The following is a 20,139-nucleotide window of genomic DNA, read 5'->3' on the forward strand; positions in this document are numbered from 1 at the left end:
TATTGTCTGGGGCATAATTGGCCAAATCCCATATTGCTGAGATAATAGGACCAATGTACTTGATGAAAGACCATTAAGTTTACATTTAGGGTCAGGTTTCTATCCAAAGTTAGTATTTGAGGAATATATTTTCATCTTCAACATGCATAATTTGTAAGACACTAGTATCGTAATATGGGATAAGTGCCATGTGAGTATTAAGAGGAAAGTTCTGTTAGATATAAGGAGAACGAAAAAGAACTTTTAGCTGGGCTACCCTTGTCTTCTCAACTAGATTTCATAGCCCTTGAGAGCATGGGCACTATTTCATACTTTATGAGTTAGATACCAAAAAATGCAAAATGAAGTCTGCCAGCTACACCATCTCATGTAGTCTATTTGAGTATGACTTGACTTTACTACAGACAACACCTGATTCTTTAAAAGGTGAGTAAAGCTGTGTTTCAAAGTTAGGGTGGAAGGGTATTTCAAGAAAAAGTTAGGCAAGAATGTGTGGAAGCCTTTTATTTTCCATGTTCTAAAAGCAGGTGATATGCACCTTACAACTAGGTAACAGGAGAGACAAAATTCTATACTGGTTCCAGTTTTTGGTTCTGAAGCCAGACTACTTAGGTTTGAATCTCAGCTCTATACCTTGACTAGTCATGTCAATTTGGGCAAGTTACCAAGCCTCCCTGTGCCTCAGATTCCTCATCTGTAAAATGGGGCTAATAATGGGACCTACCCTGTAGGGCTGTTGTGAGAACTTAGTGAATTCATAGGTGTAAAACCCTTAGAACAGAGGCTAGCTCATACGAAGTGTTCAACAAATTTTGTTGCTGTTTTTATTACTGTTATCATCATTCTCATCTGGCTCTGTGTTTTTTAGGACCTGGTTCCTTGGCTGCTTTTTACACTTATCATCTACCTCCTTTAGCCTTTGAGCCAAGTTTGGAGCAGGAAAATTCAGATCACTCAGTTTTCACACATTGGCTAGCAATATTCTTTAGAGGCTGGATTTGGGGAAAACAGAATCTATTGGCGAAAACAAGTTATTTGGATTATTTGTGGTTTTCATGAATAATGATGAGCTCAGATATATTGAAAAGATCCATTCAGTAGTGTCCATGAAATAACCTGTCTTAAAGATATTTCAGAGAAGCAGTAGCAACTTGCTTAAAAGCTGTATATAAAGAATACCCTCCTTGTGGCATCTGTATATACAGTTCCTTTGGAAACAGACTTTCTTGCAAGTTAGAACCTTTAACAGTTTGGATGTGAGTTTTAAAAATATGTAAATGCATTTGAAACCCATATTTTAATAGCTTATCTTATTTTAGTGCTTGCTTATAGTCTTTCAGAGGTCCTTGTCTTCTATTATTCCATTTCTTTTTCATCAAGAAGAATAAATCCCCCAACCATGCAGATCACATAGCTGATAGTGAAAGCTCATCCAATTTCATATTTAAGTAGGTAGAACTGATATCAACCTCTGAGTGAGCTAATTATCTCTGGCAAAATAATCCAGAATCAAATACATAATACACAATGTGGATTTAAATCAACAAAGTAACTTCTAGCTTACCATCATTCAAACTTAGTGGTTGCAGAACCATACAAGTAGGCCAATTTATGCCAGCCTAATAATGCCATTTAATCGCCCCCTTCATGGATTTACTTTAAGTGTATATTTAGATTCTTTCTGAAATGTCTAGATAAGTTGTATGTATGAAATACAAATAACTTAGGTGTATGTCATTGATTATAAATTTATTGTCGAGAAAGAGTCACTTCTCTCACCAACATGTGGAGGTTTGCAAAAGTTACCTCATTTAGATGTTTGTTTTGGGAAATTCATGATTATCTCTCCTCAGTTAAAGATACAAGGATTGTTAACATATTTCCTACTCCATTCTAGAACATTGTGGATCAGAAGTCTAATTTGTGTGTATGCCAAGAAAATTATATTCCTAAGAATTAGCTAAAAGATACACAAGTTCTGCCTACAAAGTAATTTTGATTTTCTGAGTTCTTTTAATTAGTAAATGGTTTTCAGCACTTATATTTAGTCCAGGAATATAGCTTAATATAACAATATTAATGATAATAACAGTAATATCATAAAAGAGGAAATAAAAATAGTTATTAAAAATGAATATATATTTTAACATTCCTGATAAAGAAAAAAAGGAATGTTTCCATTTCCCTTACCAAATTGGCAAAGTTTTAAGCAATTCTTTTTCTTATTCTTAATTAATCTAACAAAATAAAGTTAGGTCAAAATAATAATAGCAACAATGTGTTGGGTGATGGTAGTTTATGGAAAAGTGAAATGAATAGCAGCACTTTATAAAGAATGGGAGAGAGGAATTGGGAATATGCTGCTATAAAGTATCAGTCCCTGCAGTACCTGTGAAACAGTATAGTGTTATTTGAAAGTGGACTTAGATTAGTGTGAATCTATATTGCAAACTCTAAGACTACTACTAAATTTTAATAAAAAATAAGTATAATTGATACGCTAGGAGAAAATAGAATAATAGAAAATACTTAGTTAAAGCCAGAGAAGGCAGAAAAAGAGTGAAACATACATACACAAAAGAAAAAAATCAAAGGCAATGAATAGAAAATAATTATAAATATGGTCTATATTAGTCCAGCTGTATCAATAATCACTTTAAATGTGAATGGTCTATATACCCCAATTAAAAGACAGTTAATATCAAAGTGGATTTAAAAAAAAGCAAGATACAACTATATGTTGTCTACAGGAAATACACTTTAAATGTAAAAATACTTATAGATTAAAAGTAAAAGGATGGAGAAAGATATTGCATTCTAACACATACTAGTCAAAAGTAAATGGGAGTAATTATATTAATTTTAGACAAAACAGACTTCAGAGCAAGGAAAATTATGTGTATGTACCTAGTAGAGCATCAAAATATGTGAGGAAAAAACTGATAGAACTGCATGGAGAAACAGACAAATTCACTATTATACTTATTTTTATACCCCTCTCTTAGTAATAAACAGATCCAACAGGCGGAAAATCAGTAATGGTATAGTTAAATTGAACAACACCATCAATCAACTGGATCTAATTGTCATCTACTACCAACAATAGTAGAATACACATTCTTCTCAAGCTCACATGAAACATTCACCAAGATAGACCACATTCATGGGACATAAAACACACCTTAACAAATTTATAAGAATAGAAATTGTACTATATATGCTCTCATAACACACTGGAATTAAACTAGAAATCAATAACCGCTGTAAAATCTAAAATATTTAGAGATGAAACAATATACTTCCAAATAGCACATAATAGATCAAAGAAGTTTCAAGAGAAATTTAAAGATATTTTAAATCATATGAAAATAAAAATACAGTTTATAAAAAGTTATGGGATACAGTAAAAACAGTGCTTAGTGGGAAATTTATGGCATAGAATTAATATATTAGGGGAAAAAAGATCTAATGTCAATAATCTAAGATTCTACCTTAGGGAACTAGAAAATCAAACCCAAAGTAAGCAGAAGAAAAGAAATTTTTAAAAATTAAAGTAGAAATCAATGAAGGTGAAACGAGGAAATCAATAGCAAAAAAATCAATGAAACCAAAAGCTGGTTCTTTGAAAAGATCAATAAAATAGAACTCTAGCCAGGTTAACTAAGAAAAAAAGAGAGAAGGCACAAATTATTAATACCAGAAATGAAAGGAAGGCCATCATTACTACCAAAGGCATAATAAAAACTATTATGAACAACTCCACACCCACAAATTTGATAACCTAGGAAAAAAAAAGACCAATACTTGGGAAGATACAACCAACTAAAACTTGTACAAGAAGAAATAGACAATCTGAATAGGTTTATATCTATTAAACAGATTGAATCAACAGTTAATAATCTTTCAAAACAGAGAGCACTAGGTCCAGATGATGAACTGATGAATTCTACCAAATATTTAAGGAAGAGGTATTACCAATACTCTCCAATCTGTTTCAGAAGATAGAACCAGAGGGAACACTCCCTAACTCATTCTATGAGACCAATATTACCCTACTACCAAAACCATATAAAGACATTATAAGAAAGAAAAACTACAGATTAATATCTCTCATGCAAAAATCTTCAACAAAATATTAGCAAATCTATTCCAGTAACATAGGAAAAAAATCCACAATCAAGTGGTATTTATTCCAGGTATGCAAGGCTATTTTATCATTCAAAAATCAAGTTAATGTAATCTATCACATCGACAGGCTGAAAAAGAAAAACTACATGATAATATCAATAGATGCAGAAAGCATTTGACAAAATCTGACCCTATCCAGCAAATGAGAAATGGCGGCGGGTAGAGAACTTCTTCAACTTCATACAAAATATCTACAAGAAATCTACAGCTAATACCATACTTAATGGAGAGAAACCAGATGCTTTTCCCCTAAGACTGGGAACAAGGCAATGAATGATGTCCTCTCTCACTACTCCTATTCAATGTTGTACTGGAAGTCCTAGCTAATGCAATAAGATGGGAAATGGAAATGAAAATAAAAGGATTTGGAAAGAAGAGATAAAATTACCTTATCTAGCAGATGACATGATTATTTTAAATATCACAAAGAATCAACCAAAAAACCCTCCTAAAATTAATAAGTGATAATACCAAGGTTGAAGGATGTGAGATTAATATATGAAAGTCAATTGCTTGCCTATATACCATCAATGAACAACTGGAATTTGTAATTAAAAACACAACACCATTTACATTAGCACCAAAAAATGGAACACTTAGGTATCAATTTAGCAAGATGTGTACAAGATCTATATAAGGAGAACTACAAAACTCTCAGGAAAGCTATCAAATAACTAGAAAGAGATTCCATGTTCATAGGCAGAAAGACTCAATGTTGTTAAGATACCAGTACTTCACGACTCAATATGTAGATTCAATGCAATACTTATAAAAATCCCAGCAACTTACTTTGTGGAAATTAACAAAGTGACTCTAAAATTTATATGAAAGGCAAAAGACCCAGAATTGCCAGCACAATATTAAAGAACAACAAAGTCAAAGAACTAACAACTGCCAACTTCAAGACTTGCTATAAAGCTATAATAATTAAGACAATGTGGTGGTGTTGAAAGAATAGACAAATGGACCAGTGGAGCATAATAGCCCAGAAATAGACCCACACAAATATATAGACCCACTGATCTTTGACAAAAGGAGCAAGGACAATTCATTGGAAAAAGGGTAATCTTTTCAACAAATGGTGCTGGAACAACTAGAGATCCACATGCAAAATATGAGTATAGACTTGACCATAAACAGAAATAATTCACAGAATAGATCAAAGACCTAAATATAAAATGCAAAACTATGAAAGTTCCAGAAAATAACATTGGAGAAAAATCTAGGTGACCTTGAGTCTGACAGTGAGTTCTCAGATACACCAAAAGTATGCTCCATGAAAGAAAAACTGGATAAATTGGACTTCATTAAAAGTGAAAAATTCTGCTGTGCAAAAGACACTATTAAGAGAGTAAAAAGACAGACTACAGACTGAAGGAAAATATTTGCAAAATGCATGTCTGGTAGAGGACATGAAAATATACAAATAACTCTTAAAACTCAACAATAAGAAAATGAACAACCCAAATGAGCAAAAGAGCTAAACAGATACCTCACCAGAGGAGAAGATAGATGGCAAGCAAGTATATGAAAAGATGCTCAATATCATAGGTTGTTAGGGAATTGCAAATTAAAATAACAAATGAGATACCATTACACACCTATTAGAATGGCTAACACCTGAAATACAGACACCACCAAAATACTGATAAGGAAGTGGAGCAACAGGAACTCTCATTTATTGCTAGTGGGAATGCAAAGTGGTACAGTCACTTTGGAAGACAGTTCGGCAGTTTCTTAAAAAGTTAAACGTAGCTTTACTATAAAATCCAGCAACCTTACTCTCAGGTATTATGTAAATGAGTCAAAAACATGCCACACGAAGACCTGTACACATGTGTTTTTAGCAGCTTTATTCACAATTTCCAAAAATTGGAAGCAATCAAGATGTCCTTCAATAGGTGAATTGATAAACAAGCTGTACATTTATACAATGAAATATTATTCAGTGATAAATGAGCTGTCAAGCTATGAAAAGACTTAGAAAAATCTTAAATGCATATTGCTAAGTGAAAGAAGCCAGTCTAAAAAGACTGCATACCCTGGGATCCCAGCTATGTGACATTTTGGAAAAGACATAACTATAGAGATAGTAAAAAGTGTCTTTCAGGAGTTGTGGGAGTGGAGAGGGGAAAAGATGTACAAGCGATATTTAAGGCAGTGAAACTATTCTGTATGATACTGTAATGGTGGATGCATGTCATTATATGTTTGTCATAACACATAGAACTACACAGAGTTAGCTCTCATGTAAACAATGTACTTTAGTTAATACTAATATATCAGCATGGGTTCATGAATTATAACAAACATAATGCAAGACGTTAATGCCAAGGAAAAGGGAGTGAGGTAAAGAGGGAATATATGAGAACTTTCTAAACTTTCTGCTCAGTTTTTGGTAAACCTAAAACTGCTCTAAGAAATGAAGTCTATTAATTCAGAAAAAGGAAAACAAAGATTGGAAGGCTATTACCGGAATGTTAAAAGTAGTTGTCTTCTGGAAGTGAAATTATGTGTGATTTTTCTTTCTTCTATATATTTCTTTTTTATTGTCTTATTAAGGTATTACATGCAGCAAAATTCACCCTTTTTAGTACACCTAAAACTAATACAATGTTAGATGTCAATTATATCTCAATTTTAAAAGTTAAAAAATAAAATTTAAAAATTCACCCTTTTTGAGTACAGTTTTGTGAATTTTGACAAATGGCACCACCATAATCAAGATATAAAATAGCTCCATCACTCCCAAATTTACTCTGTACCCCCTTGTAGTAAAATCCTTCCTCCACCCCAGCCCTTGGCAACTACTAATCTGTTTTCTGTTCTAATAGTTTTGCTTTTTCCAGAATGAAAATAATTAATTGTAATCATATATTATGTAGACTTTGAATCTGGCTTTTAAAAATTTACCATAATGCATTTGAGATTCATCCATGTTTGTGTGTATCAGTCTTTTCTTTTTATTGCTGAATAATATTCCATTGTTCGGATGTTTTAAAATTCATCAGTTGAAGGACATTTATGTGGCTTACTGGTTTTGCAGACTATGAATAAAACCGTTTTAAACATTTATGTACAGGTTTTTGTTTGAATATACTTTTAATTTAGTTGGAAAAATACTTAGGTTTTGGATTGCTGGGTGGTATAGTAAGTGTATCTTTAACTTCAGAAGAAACTGCCAGGTTGTTTTACACCAGCACTGTATGAGGAGAGTTCCAGTTGCTTCACATCCTCATCAGCACTTAGTATTGTCAGATTTTTTTGAGTTTAACCATTCTAGTAAGTCAGTACTGATATGTCCTCATGGTTTCCATATTCATTTCCCTGATGACTAATGATATATGTGACATCTTTGTATCTTCTTTGGTGAAGTATCTATTCAGATTGTAATCCCATTTTTAAAATTGAGTTGTTAGTTTCCTTATTCTTAAGTTTTGAGATTTCTTTATATATTCTGGATAAAAGTCCTTTACAGAAATGTGATTTGCAGGAAATTTATCCCTGTTGGTGACTTTTCTTTTTAGTCTCTTGACACTGTCTTTCAAAAGCAGAAGTTCTTAATTTTGATGAAGACTTATTTTACAAAATTTCTTTTATAGATTGTACTTATGATATCATATCTAAGAACTCTTTGCCTAACCTAAGGTCACAAGGATAGTCTCCTATATTTTCTTTTAGAAGTTTTTAAGTATTAGGGTTCACATTAAAGTGTGTCTATGATCCATCTTGAATTAATTTTTGTAGCTGGTATGAGATATAGCTTAAAGTTCATTTTATTTTATTTTATGTTTTGCATATGATTATCCAAATGATGCAGCAGCATTTGTTGAAAGGCTATTGTTTCTCCATTGAATGGCCTTTGCACCTTTGTTGAAAAATCAGTAGACCCATAAGTGTGGGTTTATTGTGTATTTTTTGACTCTCTATTCTATTCTATTGATATATTTGTCTAACCTCTTGCTAACACACTGTCCTGAAAACTAGTTTTGTATTGTCTTGAAATCACATAGTGTGTTTCCTCCAACATCTGTCTTTTTCAAAATTGTTTTGGCTATTCTACTTCCTTTGCCTTTCTTTAGAAGATGTAGGACTATTCAGGTTATCTAGTTCTCCTTGAGTAACCTTTGGTAATTATATCTTTCAAATAATTCATCCCTTTCATCTAAGATGTTAAGTTAACTGGTGTAAAAGATATTCATAAAATCTCCTTTTAATCCTTTTAATATCTATAGGATCTATAATGAAGTTTTCTCTTTTGTCCCTTCATTAATAATTTGCATATTCCATTTTTTATGTCATTGTTAGTCTTACTAGAAGGTTATCAATTTTATTAATAGTCTTTAAGAACCAGGTTTTGGTCTCATTGGTTTTTTTTTCTATTGATCTTCTGTCTTCAATTTAATTGACTTCTGCTTTTTATTATTCATTCCTTCTATTTTCTTTTGGTTTATTTTGTTCTACTTTTTCTAGTTTCTTAAGGCATTGATTTGAGACTGTTCCCCTTTTCTAATATAGGTACTTAGTGATATAAATTTCCCTCTAAGCACTTCTTTAGCTGAATCTCACCAATTCTGATATGCTGTGTTTTCATTTTCTTTTAGTACAAAATACTTCCTAATTTCTCTTTTGATTTTTTCCTTCAATCCACAGGCTATGTATAAATTACTAGAGTATTAAAAGTGGTTCTGTCTTATGCTGGAGTTCTGTGTATGGAATGTTTCTTTTTTCTATATACTTTTATGTTTTTATTTTGTTCTTTTTCTGTATTCTCCAGTTTTCTACACTGAGCATGCATTACCTTTGTAATTAGAAAATAATCAATTAATATAAAACAACACTCTACATTTTGTAGCACTTTATAGTTTACAGGAGCTTTATCTAATCTTCTCACGTTTGCTTGAGAAAGATATAATCCGTATTTCATTGGTGTTGAAAATTGAGATTGATAAAGTTAAATGACTTGCTCAATACCACACAACTAGAGGCAGTTAGTTAGGATTCAGACCCAGAGTTTCTGATTCCTAGTTCATTATCCTGAAGAAGTTAGAAATAAAGGTTTGAAAAGTAAATTGGAATTTATCTTGTGGGAAGTTGGAAAGAATCACAGAGGGTCTTTGAAGCAGTAAGTAACTTGAAGCATTTATCTCAGTGTAGTTGTAATTTGAATCTCTGATTACTAATGAGGTTGAATCTTTTCCTGTTTATTGCCTGCTCTCATTTCTTCTCTAAATTGCTATTCATGTCCTTAGATCATTTTTCTATTGGGTTTGTTGGTCATTTACTTATTGGTTTGAATGATTAAAAAATGTTCCAGATACTAATGCTGTATTTATACCAATACTTTATTTGTTGGAAATATCTTCTCCCTGTTTCTTGCTTATTTGTCTTTATTATTTCAGTTTTGGTCATCAGAGGAATGTCTGCAAGGGAGTGTGTGTGTGGGGGGGAAATTAATGTGTTTGCAACAAGAGGAGTCTTGGTTTATTTTGACTTTGTGTGATGGGAAGGAGGATGGGAAGCAGGAGCTAGAAGAGGATGGGATTGAAAGACAAATCATATGATTTGGAAATTTACTTCCTTGTTATTTGTCAATTACTTACATTAGTGGCCACAAAGTGTAGTGAGAGACAGTAAAGAATGAATGTTGCCTACGTTTGAGAACCTTTTACCCTGATGGAGAAATAAGACACATAAAAGAAGACAAGTAACACAGTATGTGCTCAAGTAACTGTGGTACAAGATAAGCTGTGGCTATCAAAATCTTTATTCCAGCAAAGGGGAGGGAGATATTACTTTTAGTTAATTGGGGGTTTTCTGCATAAGAAGTCTGTAAGTTGAATGAGAACAAAGAGGAGCTGTGTGTGTTTTTGCTCACCATTTTATCCCCAGCACTTAACATAGGGCCTAGCAAAGAGCAAGTGCCCAAATATTTGTTTAATGATTAAATGATATTAGCATCCATTAGCAAAGCCATTTGTAGAGACCTAACACAATTTGTGTTTAGTCCATCACTCCTATACCACCACCAGACAGCTCTGAGAGTGTTTGTGATAGATCAGCATTTCAGACATTAGCTTGTATTTCCAAAGCAAGGGAGCACAACCTTTTCCTAAAAGGACACACAGTGTGCTCTCTTATCTTACCCTTACCACAGAGCAGTAGTCAAGATTTTGGCTTCACTCTCAGGCAAACCTGGGTTTGAGTTTCATGTCAGTTACTAACTAGTTATATGACTCTTGATTTCCCTCATCTGTGAAATGAGACTAATAGTGGATCATTGTAGCATCAAATAAGGGAAGCATGTAAAACACAGCCTGTAGTAGGGGTCTATAAATATTTCCTATGTCACTTCTCTTGATGTACATGAAAATGCATGGAACTTGTGACTGCCTGTGGATTTTGTGATTTGGTCCATATTTTCTAACCAGCATATTCTCCATCTTCTTCCTCATAGATTCAGAGACATATTGTGTGTTCCAAGACAAGAAGTACAGAGTGGGTGAGAGATGGCATCCTTACCTGGAACCTTATGGGTTGGTTTACTGTGTGAACTGCATCTGCTCAGAGGTACAATCGCTCATGGCATGTGATTTCCCACTTTGCTCCTCAGCACATAGAGATGCTTTCAAGTGCCTAGGTGGCCAGGGAGCGTGAGTGATAAAAGCCTAAGAGAAGTTGAGAAGCAGATTATAAGGAAAAATACACATCTCCTGTCCTTTTTTTTTTTGATAGCTTTTTGGCTTTATTTTCATGTGATCTCGTTTTTTGCTATAGACAGATACTGATGTCTCTTCGCCAAATGAAATAGGACATGGAAAAAGTGGAGTGGAAGAAAAAGCTCAATATAATGCCTGGATTGTAAGAGAAAATCACTTTTGAATACTGGTGCAAGACTGGCCTTTAAAAAGAGATTAGGACAGTTCGTAAATTGGTTCATTGGAAGAGCGTACTTTATGTTGTTTCAGCCAATAACTATAATTAGGATTGAGGTTGTGAAACCTTGGCCTGTTTCTGGTGAGGATTAGAGTTCTCTTGGCTTGACTTTGGCTCTTGTCCAGTCACGTAAAGAGGCATTTGAACAGCTTAAATGCCATCTTTGCAATAGACAAAACAGGTAGTCCCATCTTCTTTCCATGGCCTTGACCCAGGACCACAACTATGGCCCATCTTTCTGAATAAGCTTCTACTGTCAAGGACTAGGCCAGGGTTTCTCAGCCTCTGCACTATTGGCATTTGAGGACAGATAATTGCTTGTAAGAAGCTGTCCTGTGCATTGTAAGCTGTTTAGCAGCACCCCTGCCCTCTAGCCACCAGACCCCAGTAGCACTAACCCCAGTGTGACAACCAAAAATGTCTCCAGACATGGCCAAAGTTTCCTGGGGAGCAGAATGGCCCCTTGTGTAGAACCAATGCCCTAGGCCAATTGGGAAGGGAGGCTTTGTACTAGGTCTTGAGAATTGAGAATTCTGAATATAGAGAAAGAATTTTCAGGACTAGCCTCTCACTTGAGACCTCGTGGAAGAACTGCAACTCCTCGCTAGTGCCCAGGTAGAGCAGGAACAGTCACTTGCAAGCCTGATTCTTTTGCCATTTGAACAGAAAATTGGCTTTCAGAATTTTGACTATGTGTAAATCGAACCTTTAGGCAACATTAGGTGGTCTTAAGAGGCTTTAGGGCTCTAGAATCAAGACAGACCAAGTTTCCAACCCTGGCTCTGCCACCCAGGAACCAAGTTACATTGAACAAGTTACCTCACCTCGCTGAGATTTCTTCAGCTTCCTCTTCTTTAAAATGGTATAATGGTATTACCTATTTCACGGGGTTATGATAAGGATTAAATTCACTAATTCATCTCAATTACTTAAAACAGTGCTTGGCCACAGTAAATATTTAAGAAATGTTAACTGCTGTAACATCACTATCATTATGGTTATTATTTTTATTAATCTATTAATTCTAGAATAGAAATCAGTATAAAGCATTAAGGAGGAATCAGTTTAGACCTCAGCCAGGTTTCTGATGTGCTTTGGTGATCTCGGGACACGACCTGGCTCTGAGGAGTGACACGCAAGGAGGCCCTATGGTGTTTCCAAATGCAACACTCAAAAAATTTTTTCTAGAAAGTACATGAGAAAAGAAAAAGGGTTGTGGTATAAGGTGATTCAGATTTGGATGAAAGACATCTGCCTCTTTAAATGGCTAAGACAGTTATTAAATAGAGCATCTAGAGACTGATTAACTGCCTGGTATGGCATGATTGTGTCAGATTCTTGACCCAATCCTTTGGAAATGGACAGCTAACCCTTGGGGGCTGAGGCTTTGCTGTCTGCAGGGCAGTGAAAATGTTAATATGATCCCAGTGCCAGCGGTTCAAGTGCTAGGCATCTTCTCTTTCTCCATCCTTTTCATCACCCTCTTCCCCCATCAGAGCCTGACAGATACAGGTAACCCTTGCTCCCAATAAATTATGGATGGAAAATGTTAATGCAAAATTGATTTCCAAAGCCTTCTTTTGTTCTAGGAATTGTTGAAAGCAGTCAAAGCTAGAGATCTTGTAATTGTAAATCAGGAAGGGACCCAGTCGCCCCCTCCCCTAGTCACACTAGCTAATCAGCTCATTTCCAAACTCTAACTTGTTCTCAGAAAAATTTTGACCTGAAAGGAAATGAGGAGAGGAGGCACTCAGCTTACTGGACCAAAGCAGAGTTCTGTGGAATTCAGGATCCATGTGCTAGGGTAATATCTCTTTGCCCAGGGGTGGGTAGCAGCTTGCGGGACCCATCACTCATGATCCCTTTTTTCCATGCTACTGGGCAGGTGATTATGAAATCAGACTAGGCTCTTGGAGAAGACGTGCAGAGCTGGGGGATGGTAGAAACATCACAGAGCCAAATCAGAAGAAGCCTCCCACTAGTTGTGGGAGGCTTTGAAAACTGGGGCAGTAGTGATCCCAGCCTTAGAAAAATATGCCAATAAGCTATCATCCAAACCCAGCGGAGGTGCTAGTGATGAGAAAAGGGAAGAAAATGCTGATTTCATTCAGTTTCTCGGGAATGCATTATTCACCGTCTGGGTGAGTCCCCGCATGACTGTTTCCCAAACTGGCATAATCCCAGTGACCTATGAAAGACACTTATTTTTTGTTGGTGGTGTTGCCTCCTCTCTTTCAGAATGGAAATGTGCTTTGCAGCCGAGTCAGATGTCCAAGCCTTCATTGCGTCTCTCCCGTGCATATTCCTCACCTTTGCTGCCCTCGCTGCCCAGGTAAACCAGCCTGCCTCTTTCTTCCCAGCTGTGGTTCTCCTTCCTCCTTCTTCCACCCAATCCACTCCGTCTTCCTAATTCCCTGGAAAGGAAACTTCCAGACAGAAATCACAATAGGATACTTTTAGGTAGCCTGCACTGACCCCTAAATACTGTTTATAGCCCGAGGTGGGCACATTCTAGGTTCTAACAAGTTATTGAGTTCCAAGTAACAGATTTTCGCTGGGCTTTTAATATTTGAAGGTGAATGTCAACTCGGGGAAGGGAATTGTGGCCCAGAGATTTTCTGCCATAAACAGCTTCTTCCTGCCATGAGCAGTGGACACCAGGGGAGTTGTAGCACAGAGACATGTGTCCTCCACAGTTAGTGCTGGGACTGCACCTGAGTATAGCTTCTAAGTGATAAGGGGCTGTTTATAAATCCAAGGAGCTGAACCAGTGAGGTTTATGACAGTATAAAGCTGCCTGCCTGCTGAATGGTCCCCTCCCCCAGACTGTACAGTTAGTATGTATACATCGTTCAGATCAATGCTAAGGGGGAGGCAGACAGAGTTTTTCACAAGGCTGTTAGGACATCTGTCTTCATGGTTTGCAGCTACAGTGTTTGTATGAGGCAGAGGCTCCCTCAGTGACACTGTTCATGTCTGACTGGGGCCTGGCTCCCATGCCAGAGGCGTGCAAACACAGAATGATTCAGAGAATGCCTGTGGGCCTGACAGCAGTCTTAGGAAAGGCTAAGTGACAATCTTGGCATCTGGGCAGTAGAAGCTTTGTAGTCCTGTAAGTCGGTTCTGATTGCCTCAAGGACAGAGGTTCTTGAGTTGGGGTCTGTGGGTGGGCTTTGGGGGGCTAGTGAACCCTTTAAAATTGTTTGCAGCTTTTGGTGTAGCTATGTATATGTCTAAGTTCCTTTAGAGATGACCCATAGCTTTATTGGTATTCCTAATGGAGTGTACATGACCCTAAAAATATGAAGAACCACCGGTCCATAGCAAAAATGATGCTTTTTTAAAGTAGTGAGGAACTTAAATAGAGAAAGCAAAAGTATCAGGGCAAAAATGGTAGGAATGGGGTAAGAACGAGGTTCAGTAAACACGTAGTTAACTGAAATGTTACAGGAATGGAGATTTTGTTTAATGGAGAAAAAACCCCCAAACCCTTTCTGTCACCACCTTTATAATGTATACTATCCTACATTGGTAAATACACTCTGATGGACATCTGGGATTCTTTCCCAGATGGCAGAGGGTCATGCCATGTAACAGGCTTATCATTCTGAGTATTGGTGACAATAGTATATGCTTCAAGATATGAGAGACTGATTGGCAAATGATCAGCCTAAAAGTTGATTTTGGAATAAATCCCTAAATGAGGTTTACAGTTGTTGTATGTGTTTATTTGCTTCTATTTAAACTGGATTACAAGGGTTTAGTATGGGACTTTACAAAGAAATCTACTACGTTACCTGTCAAATACTTTATAAAAGCTTTTCCCCCAAGAAGTCTCTAGAAGTGGTCTAATGTCATAGGAGTTTATCTAAATTGCTGTGTAGAGATTGTTCTTCCCTGGGAATGAGGTTGGGGCAGCTGCCTAACAGGAAGCAAGTACTGAGAAGAAGGAAAAGTATAAGCTAGCAGTTCTTTTGAGAGAAAAAGAAAGTATCAAAGAATTGAGGTCATAAATCCCAGAAAAGAGAAAAATGGAAAGAAATAAACACCATTATCTTTTAAGACTTAAAAAGTCCATTTTGTGGAGTATAGAAACCAGCGGTTTGTTTCCTTTGCCCCCTTGTCCTTGTGGGTCACTTCCTTGTGAGTTCATTTTTCTTTTTCTTTTCTTTTTTTCTAGTTGAAGTATAGTCAGTTTACAATGTTGTGTCTATTTCTGGTGTATAGCACAATGCTTCAGTCATATGTGAACATACATATATTCGTTTTCATATTATTTTTCACCATGAGCTACTACAAGTTATCGAATATAGTTCCCTGTGTGATACAGTATAAACTTGTTTATCTATTTTATATGTACCAGTCAGTATCTGCAAATCTCAAACTCCCAATTTATCCCTTACCATCCCCTTTCCCCCTGGTAACCATAAATTTGTTTTCTATGTCTGTGAGTCTGTTTGTTTTATATTATAAGTTCATTTGTCTTTTTTTTTTTAGATTCCACGTATGAGTGATATCATATGGTATTCTTCTTTCTCCTTCTGGCTTCACTTTGAATGACATTCTCCAGGGCCATCCATGTTGCTGCAAATGGCATTATTTTATTATTTTTTATGGCTGGGTAGTATTCCATTGTATACCACAGCTTCTTTATCCAGTCATCTGTTAATGGACATCTAGGTTGTTTCCATGTCTTGGCTATTGTAAATAGTGCTGCTATGAACATTGGGGTGCAGGTGTCTTTTTGGATTAAGGTTCCCTCTGGATATATGCCCAGGAGTGGGATTCCTGGATCATATAGTAAGTCTATTTTTAGTTTTTGAGGAACTTTCATACTGTTTTCTATAATGGCTGCACCAAACTACATTCCCACTAACAGTGTAGGCGGGTTACCTTTTCTCCACTCCGTCTCTAGCATTTGTCGTTTGCATTTTTCGTGTTAACTGTAACGTTTAACAATTCTTTCTGTGATACTAAACAGAACTAACAGTTCAGTGGTACTAAAGTTCCTTCATCCTTATATGCAGAAAATGTGTTTATTTTGCCCTCATTCTTGAGTGATAATTTGGCTGGGTATAAAACTATAGGTGCCCATTTATTTTCCTTCAGCACTTAGAAGATATTAATAAATGGTTTCTTGATGTCTTTGTGGATAAGAAGTCTCCTCTTTGATTATAGTTCTTTTGTAGGTAATCTGTTTTCTCCTTCTTCTAGCTTTTAAGATTTTCTCTTTTTCTTTGATACACACAGTGAGGCATGTAGATGTGTGATTCATTTTTATTTAGCCTCCTCAGCACATGACTTCTTTTTGGCCAAAGGACTCAAATTTCTCTTCAATTTTAAGTCATTACTTTTGTGAAAATTACCCCTTCTTCTTTTTTCTAATTCTTAACCTTGTCTTTGGTGTATGTTGTTGCAGCTCATTTAATTGACATTCTGTGTCTCTTAATGTCTCCTCTATTTTTTCCCCCATGATGATATATTGGTATATTCCTTGTAATAGTACATTACTTCAGTTCTGTCCTCCAATTCATGAATTCTTTCTCCATCTCTTTCATGCCTACTATTTAGGCTCTCTGTTAGGTTTTATTTATGGTTTTATTTTTAATAACTGTGTTTTCCCCAATTTTTTAAATTAGGTTTAAAAATATTTACATGTTGCTACTTTATAAACCCCTGTTATTGTTTCTTGGGGTCTTATTCTCTTACTTATTTCTTTAAGGTATTTAAATATTTAAAGTCCATTTCTGATTGCTCAAATATCCATATGTTTTTCAGGTGTGAATTCTCACTTTTGGTGGGTTTCTTAATAGCTTTTCTTAGTTCTGGATTCCCCCTTGTTTTCTAAAATTGTTGTTTAAGATCTCATCAGCTGTGGGGGTTTTCTCTTGCATAAGCCTTTCTTTTCTTGTGCTAGCATTATTTCAGGCCTTGTAGTTCACTTAGCTCTAAACCAGACCATATATTGGTGTCCCACCTTGGGCTCCCTCATGCTTAGATGGTCTATTTTTACCTCTATTTTCTTGTGCAGTGCTAGCCCCTGATAATGATCTTGGATTGGGACCTCAGCTATAGCTGCCTACCTTGGGCAATCAAACCATTTGAGGAAACAACCTTGGGTGGGCAGAGCTGTGTCAACCCCTATTGACATGTGAGAAGTGTGACCGTACTCCCCAGCTTTATACAGAAAGCCACTTAGCGGCCATAGTTCTTGCTCAGCGGTCTGGCCCCAGCTGTCTATATCCAGTCCCAGTTGCCAATGGACCATATGTCTTTGTCCCCCCATTTATTTGTGTACTTTCCTCTGTGTTTTATTTCATAGAGAGTTTCCTTTTGTTTCTGAGAATGATTTTTGCAGTTTTAAAGCCTCGTTATTTATTTATTTATCTGTAGTTTTATATTTCACATATTACTCTTCTTTGTTTGGAAAATAACAGGGAGTTTTCTCATGTGCTGTCTCTGCCATATTGAACTGGAATGCAAACCAGCTATTCTTTCTTTTTGTTGAAGATGAAACAAGAATAAACATGTTTAAACCATAGCAGAGAAGAATGGAGTTTGATAAAAGAAAGACCTTTGGGACACAGTGGTGGTTAAATCCTAGAATAAATGACTAAGGAGAATTATAGTCTCTTTACTGAATATTTCTGGAAATAAAAAGGTACCCACCCATCTGAGATAGAGTTGGCAGTTTTGCTTTGAGACAGGGCAGTGGATGTGATGACTCCTCTGTATTCCTTCCATCCCAGTGATTATTAGGCATGAGGAAACTCATGCCTTCAGGGCCACAGGAATGTTTGGCCAAAGGAAGGGGCTCTGGTTTTCTGTCTTAACCCAATGGAAGGTACTGTAATGAAAATGTCTTCACTTAGAAATAGAATATTTAAAAACCCAAGATGATGGACAAGTTCTATATTAAAAAGAGAAAACAAACAAGGAAGCCATATATCCAAGGTTTTGGTTTTACATGCTATCCCATAGCAGAATCAACTTCAGGGAGTGTTTATTGGATAGTGATGGATTGGTGGGAAGCTCCTACCTGCCATGCCTAGAGCTCATCTTCCACTGGAGGGGACAGAGACTTTACCTCTTATGTGTTTCTGTGTGCCCCATGGCTCTTGCTTTCTAAACTCCCTACCCTCTGAAATTTCCAAGGTTCTCACTTGCATTTGAGATTGTCTCCTGTAGTTTCTGCTGAACCGTGGGAATCAGAGTGTGCAGACTGCTTTTCCAGAATTACCAGAGAGAAATTGATACTGATTCCCATGAATAACAAGTGAAATTTTTTTCTCCATCACTTCCCCAAGTCTTCATGGCAGAGGTCAAGTCTTGGTCACATACTGCAGGGCTCTGCTGGGCCCAGAGAGGCTAGTGCTACACGGAGGCTAGAACATTCTTAATGAAAAAGTAAAGACTGCACAGAAGTCAGAAAGTTCATTAAATTCATCCTAGACTCTAAGCAGGACTCTCTGTTGATCCTGCTGAGAGATTTCTAAATTCCGTATCTTCTCTTTTGGTGGAGTAGAGTGGTAAAGGAGGGAGGGGGATAGAAAGAATATGACTTGTTTCCTTTTGTTCTTTATGTATAATTTTACCACCAAAAAGAAGACTTTTAGGGGGGAGGGAGTAGCACAAGTGGTTAGCATACACAAGGTCCTGGGTTCAATCCCCAGTACCCTCTCTGAAAAAGTAAATAAATAAATAAGAAACCTAATTACCTCCCCCCTAAAAAAAATGAAAAAAATTAAAAACAAACAAACAAACAAAAAGAAGACTTTTATAGTGACCAGGAGCCTAAATCATGATGTTATCTGGCAGTTTTCTTAAATGGCCGTTCCATGAAGAATTCACTATTCAGAATGAATTCTTCCTCTATCCCTTTCATGCCTACTATTTAGGCTATCTGTTGGGTTTTATTTATTGTTTTATTTTTAATAACTATATTTTCCCCAGTTTTTTGAATTAGGTTTAAAAATATTTACATGTTGCTATCTTATAAACTTTATAAATTTGGGTTCCCTTAGAGATATTCCAGCATTCCCAGGTCATTAAAGAGGTGTTATAAATTTGCCAAAATATCCGATTTGATCTGTTACCAGAGACCTAATCCTGTGTTTCCTTTCAGCTAGGTGTGAAAAAGTTTAGTTCTATGATATGGTTTTAATAGGGAGAGTGACATTGTAGTTTTGCCAAGAGAGGCATTCCTCACCCCAGTCTTTTAAATTCCAGGTAGGTTAGGGAAACAACCTTTCCATTGATGCACTGTAGCCTGTGTGTTCCCATTAGGAGATGCTGGAAGCCCTCTGCTCTTTCTCTCTCAACAGGAGTTGGGTAGTAAGCTGGCTAGCAAATACAGGCATTTCTGCTATAATGCAATATGTGCATTTCTGAAAATCCTCCCATTTTGCGAAATTGTACACTGAAAAATAACAGGGCTTAAGGAAAAAAACAGGATTAGAAAAAGCAACTCTAAAGTTATGCAACTTTGTAACCAGAGTACTAACAAAACAGCTATACTAATAAGATACTAGCATGGTTTGAAAAGTCATCTTAGATTGCTATTAAATCAAAGATTACAGTAAGTATAGACTTCATCCTTTAAAATGGTGACATTAGGTTGAAGGAAGAGGTATAAGGAAGGGTTGTTTCCAAGTACACTATTTCAGTTGTGTTAGTGTACTTAGTATTTAGCTGCTGTCACTTGATGGTGCAAAATATTAATTTGTGGGAAAAATCATGTATGAACCAATGCAATTTCTATTTTATACCAACATCATGCTCTTATCTGCCACTCACATATGAACAAGTTTAGATTACACAAATCTATACTATGCAGAAACAGACTGCATAAGATGAGGTAGATATAAAGCACTTGGCCTTGGACAGTTTAGCATTAGGGTTGTAAGTCACCCAACCACTTTGACTCTGTTTTTTGGTCTGTAATCCTGACCTACCTGCACATTGTGCTCTCGTACTCTTTAAAAAGGGGACCTAGTTCTGGGACTATGTCTGTGT

The 20,139-nt window shown here is 36.1% G+C and overlaps 1 protein-coding gene across 4 annotated transcripts in view; it reads left to right on the forward strand.

The window, feature by feature from the left end:
* Positions 1–20,139, forward strand: part of CHRDL1 (chordin like 1) — a 116,943-nt gene that overhangs the window by 12,804 nt on the left and 84,000 nt on the right. For all 4 annotated transcript variants that reach the window (XM_006215184.4, XM_015248664.3, XM_006215185.4 and 1 more), the window contains 2 exons: positions 10,646–10,758; positions 13,363–13,456. In XM_006215184.4, coding sequence (XP_006215246.1) covers positions 10,646–10,758; positions 13,363–13,456 — 207 coding nt within the window. The remainder of the gene's footprint in view (positions 1–10,645; positions 10,759–13,362; positions 13,457–20,139) is intronic.

The sequence above is a fragment of the Vicugna pacos genome, chromosome X (genome assembly GCF_048564905.1).
Source record: "Vicugna pacos chromosome X, VicPac4, whole genome shotgun sequence".
NCBI lineage: Eukaryota > Metazoa > Chordata > Mammalia > Artiodactyla > Camelidae > Vicugna > Vicugna pacos.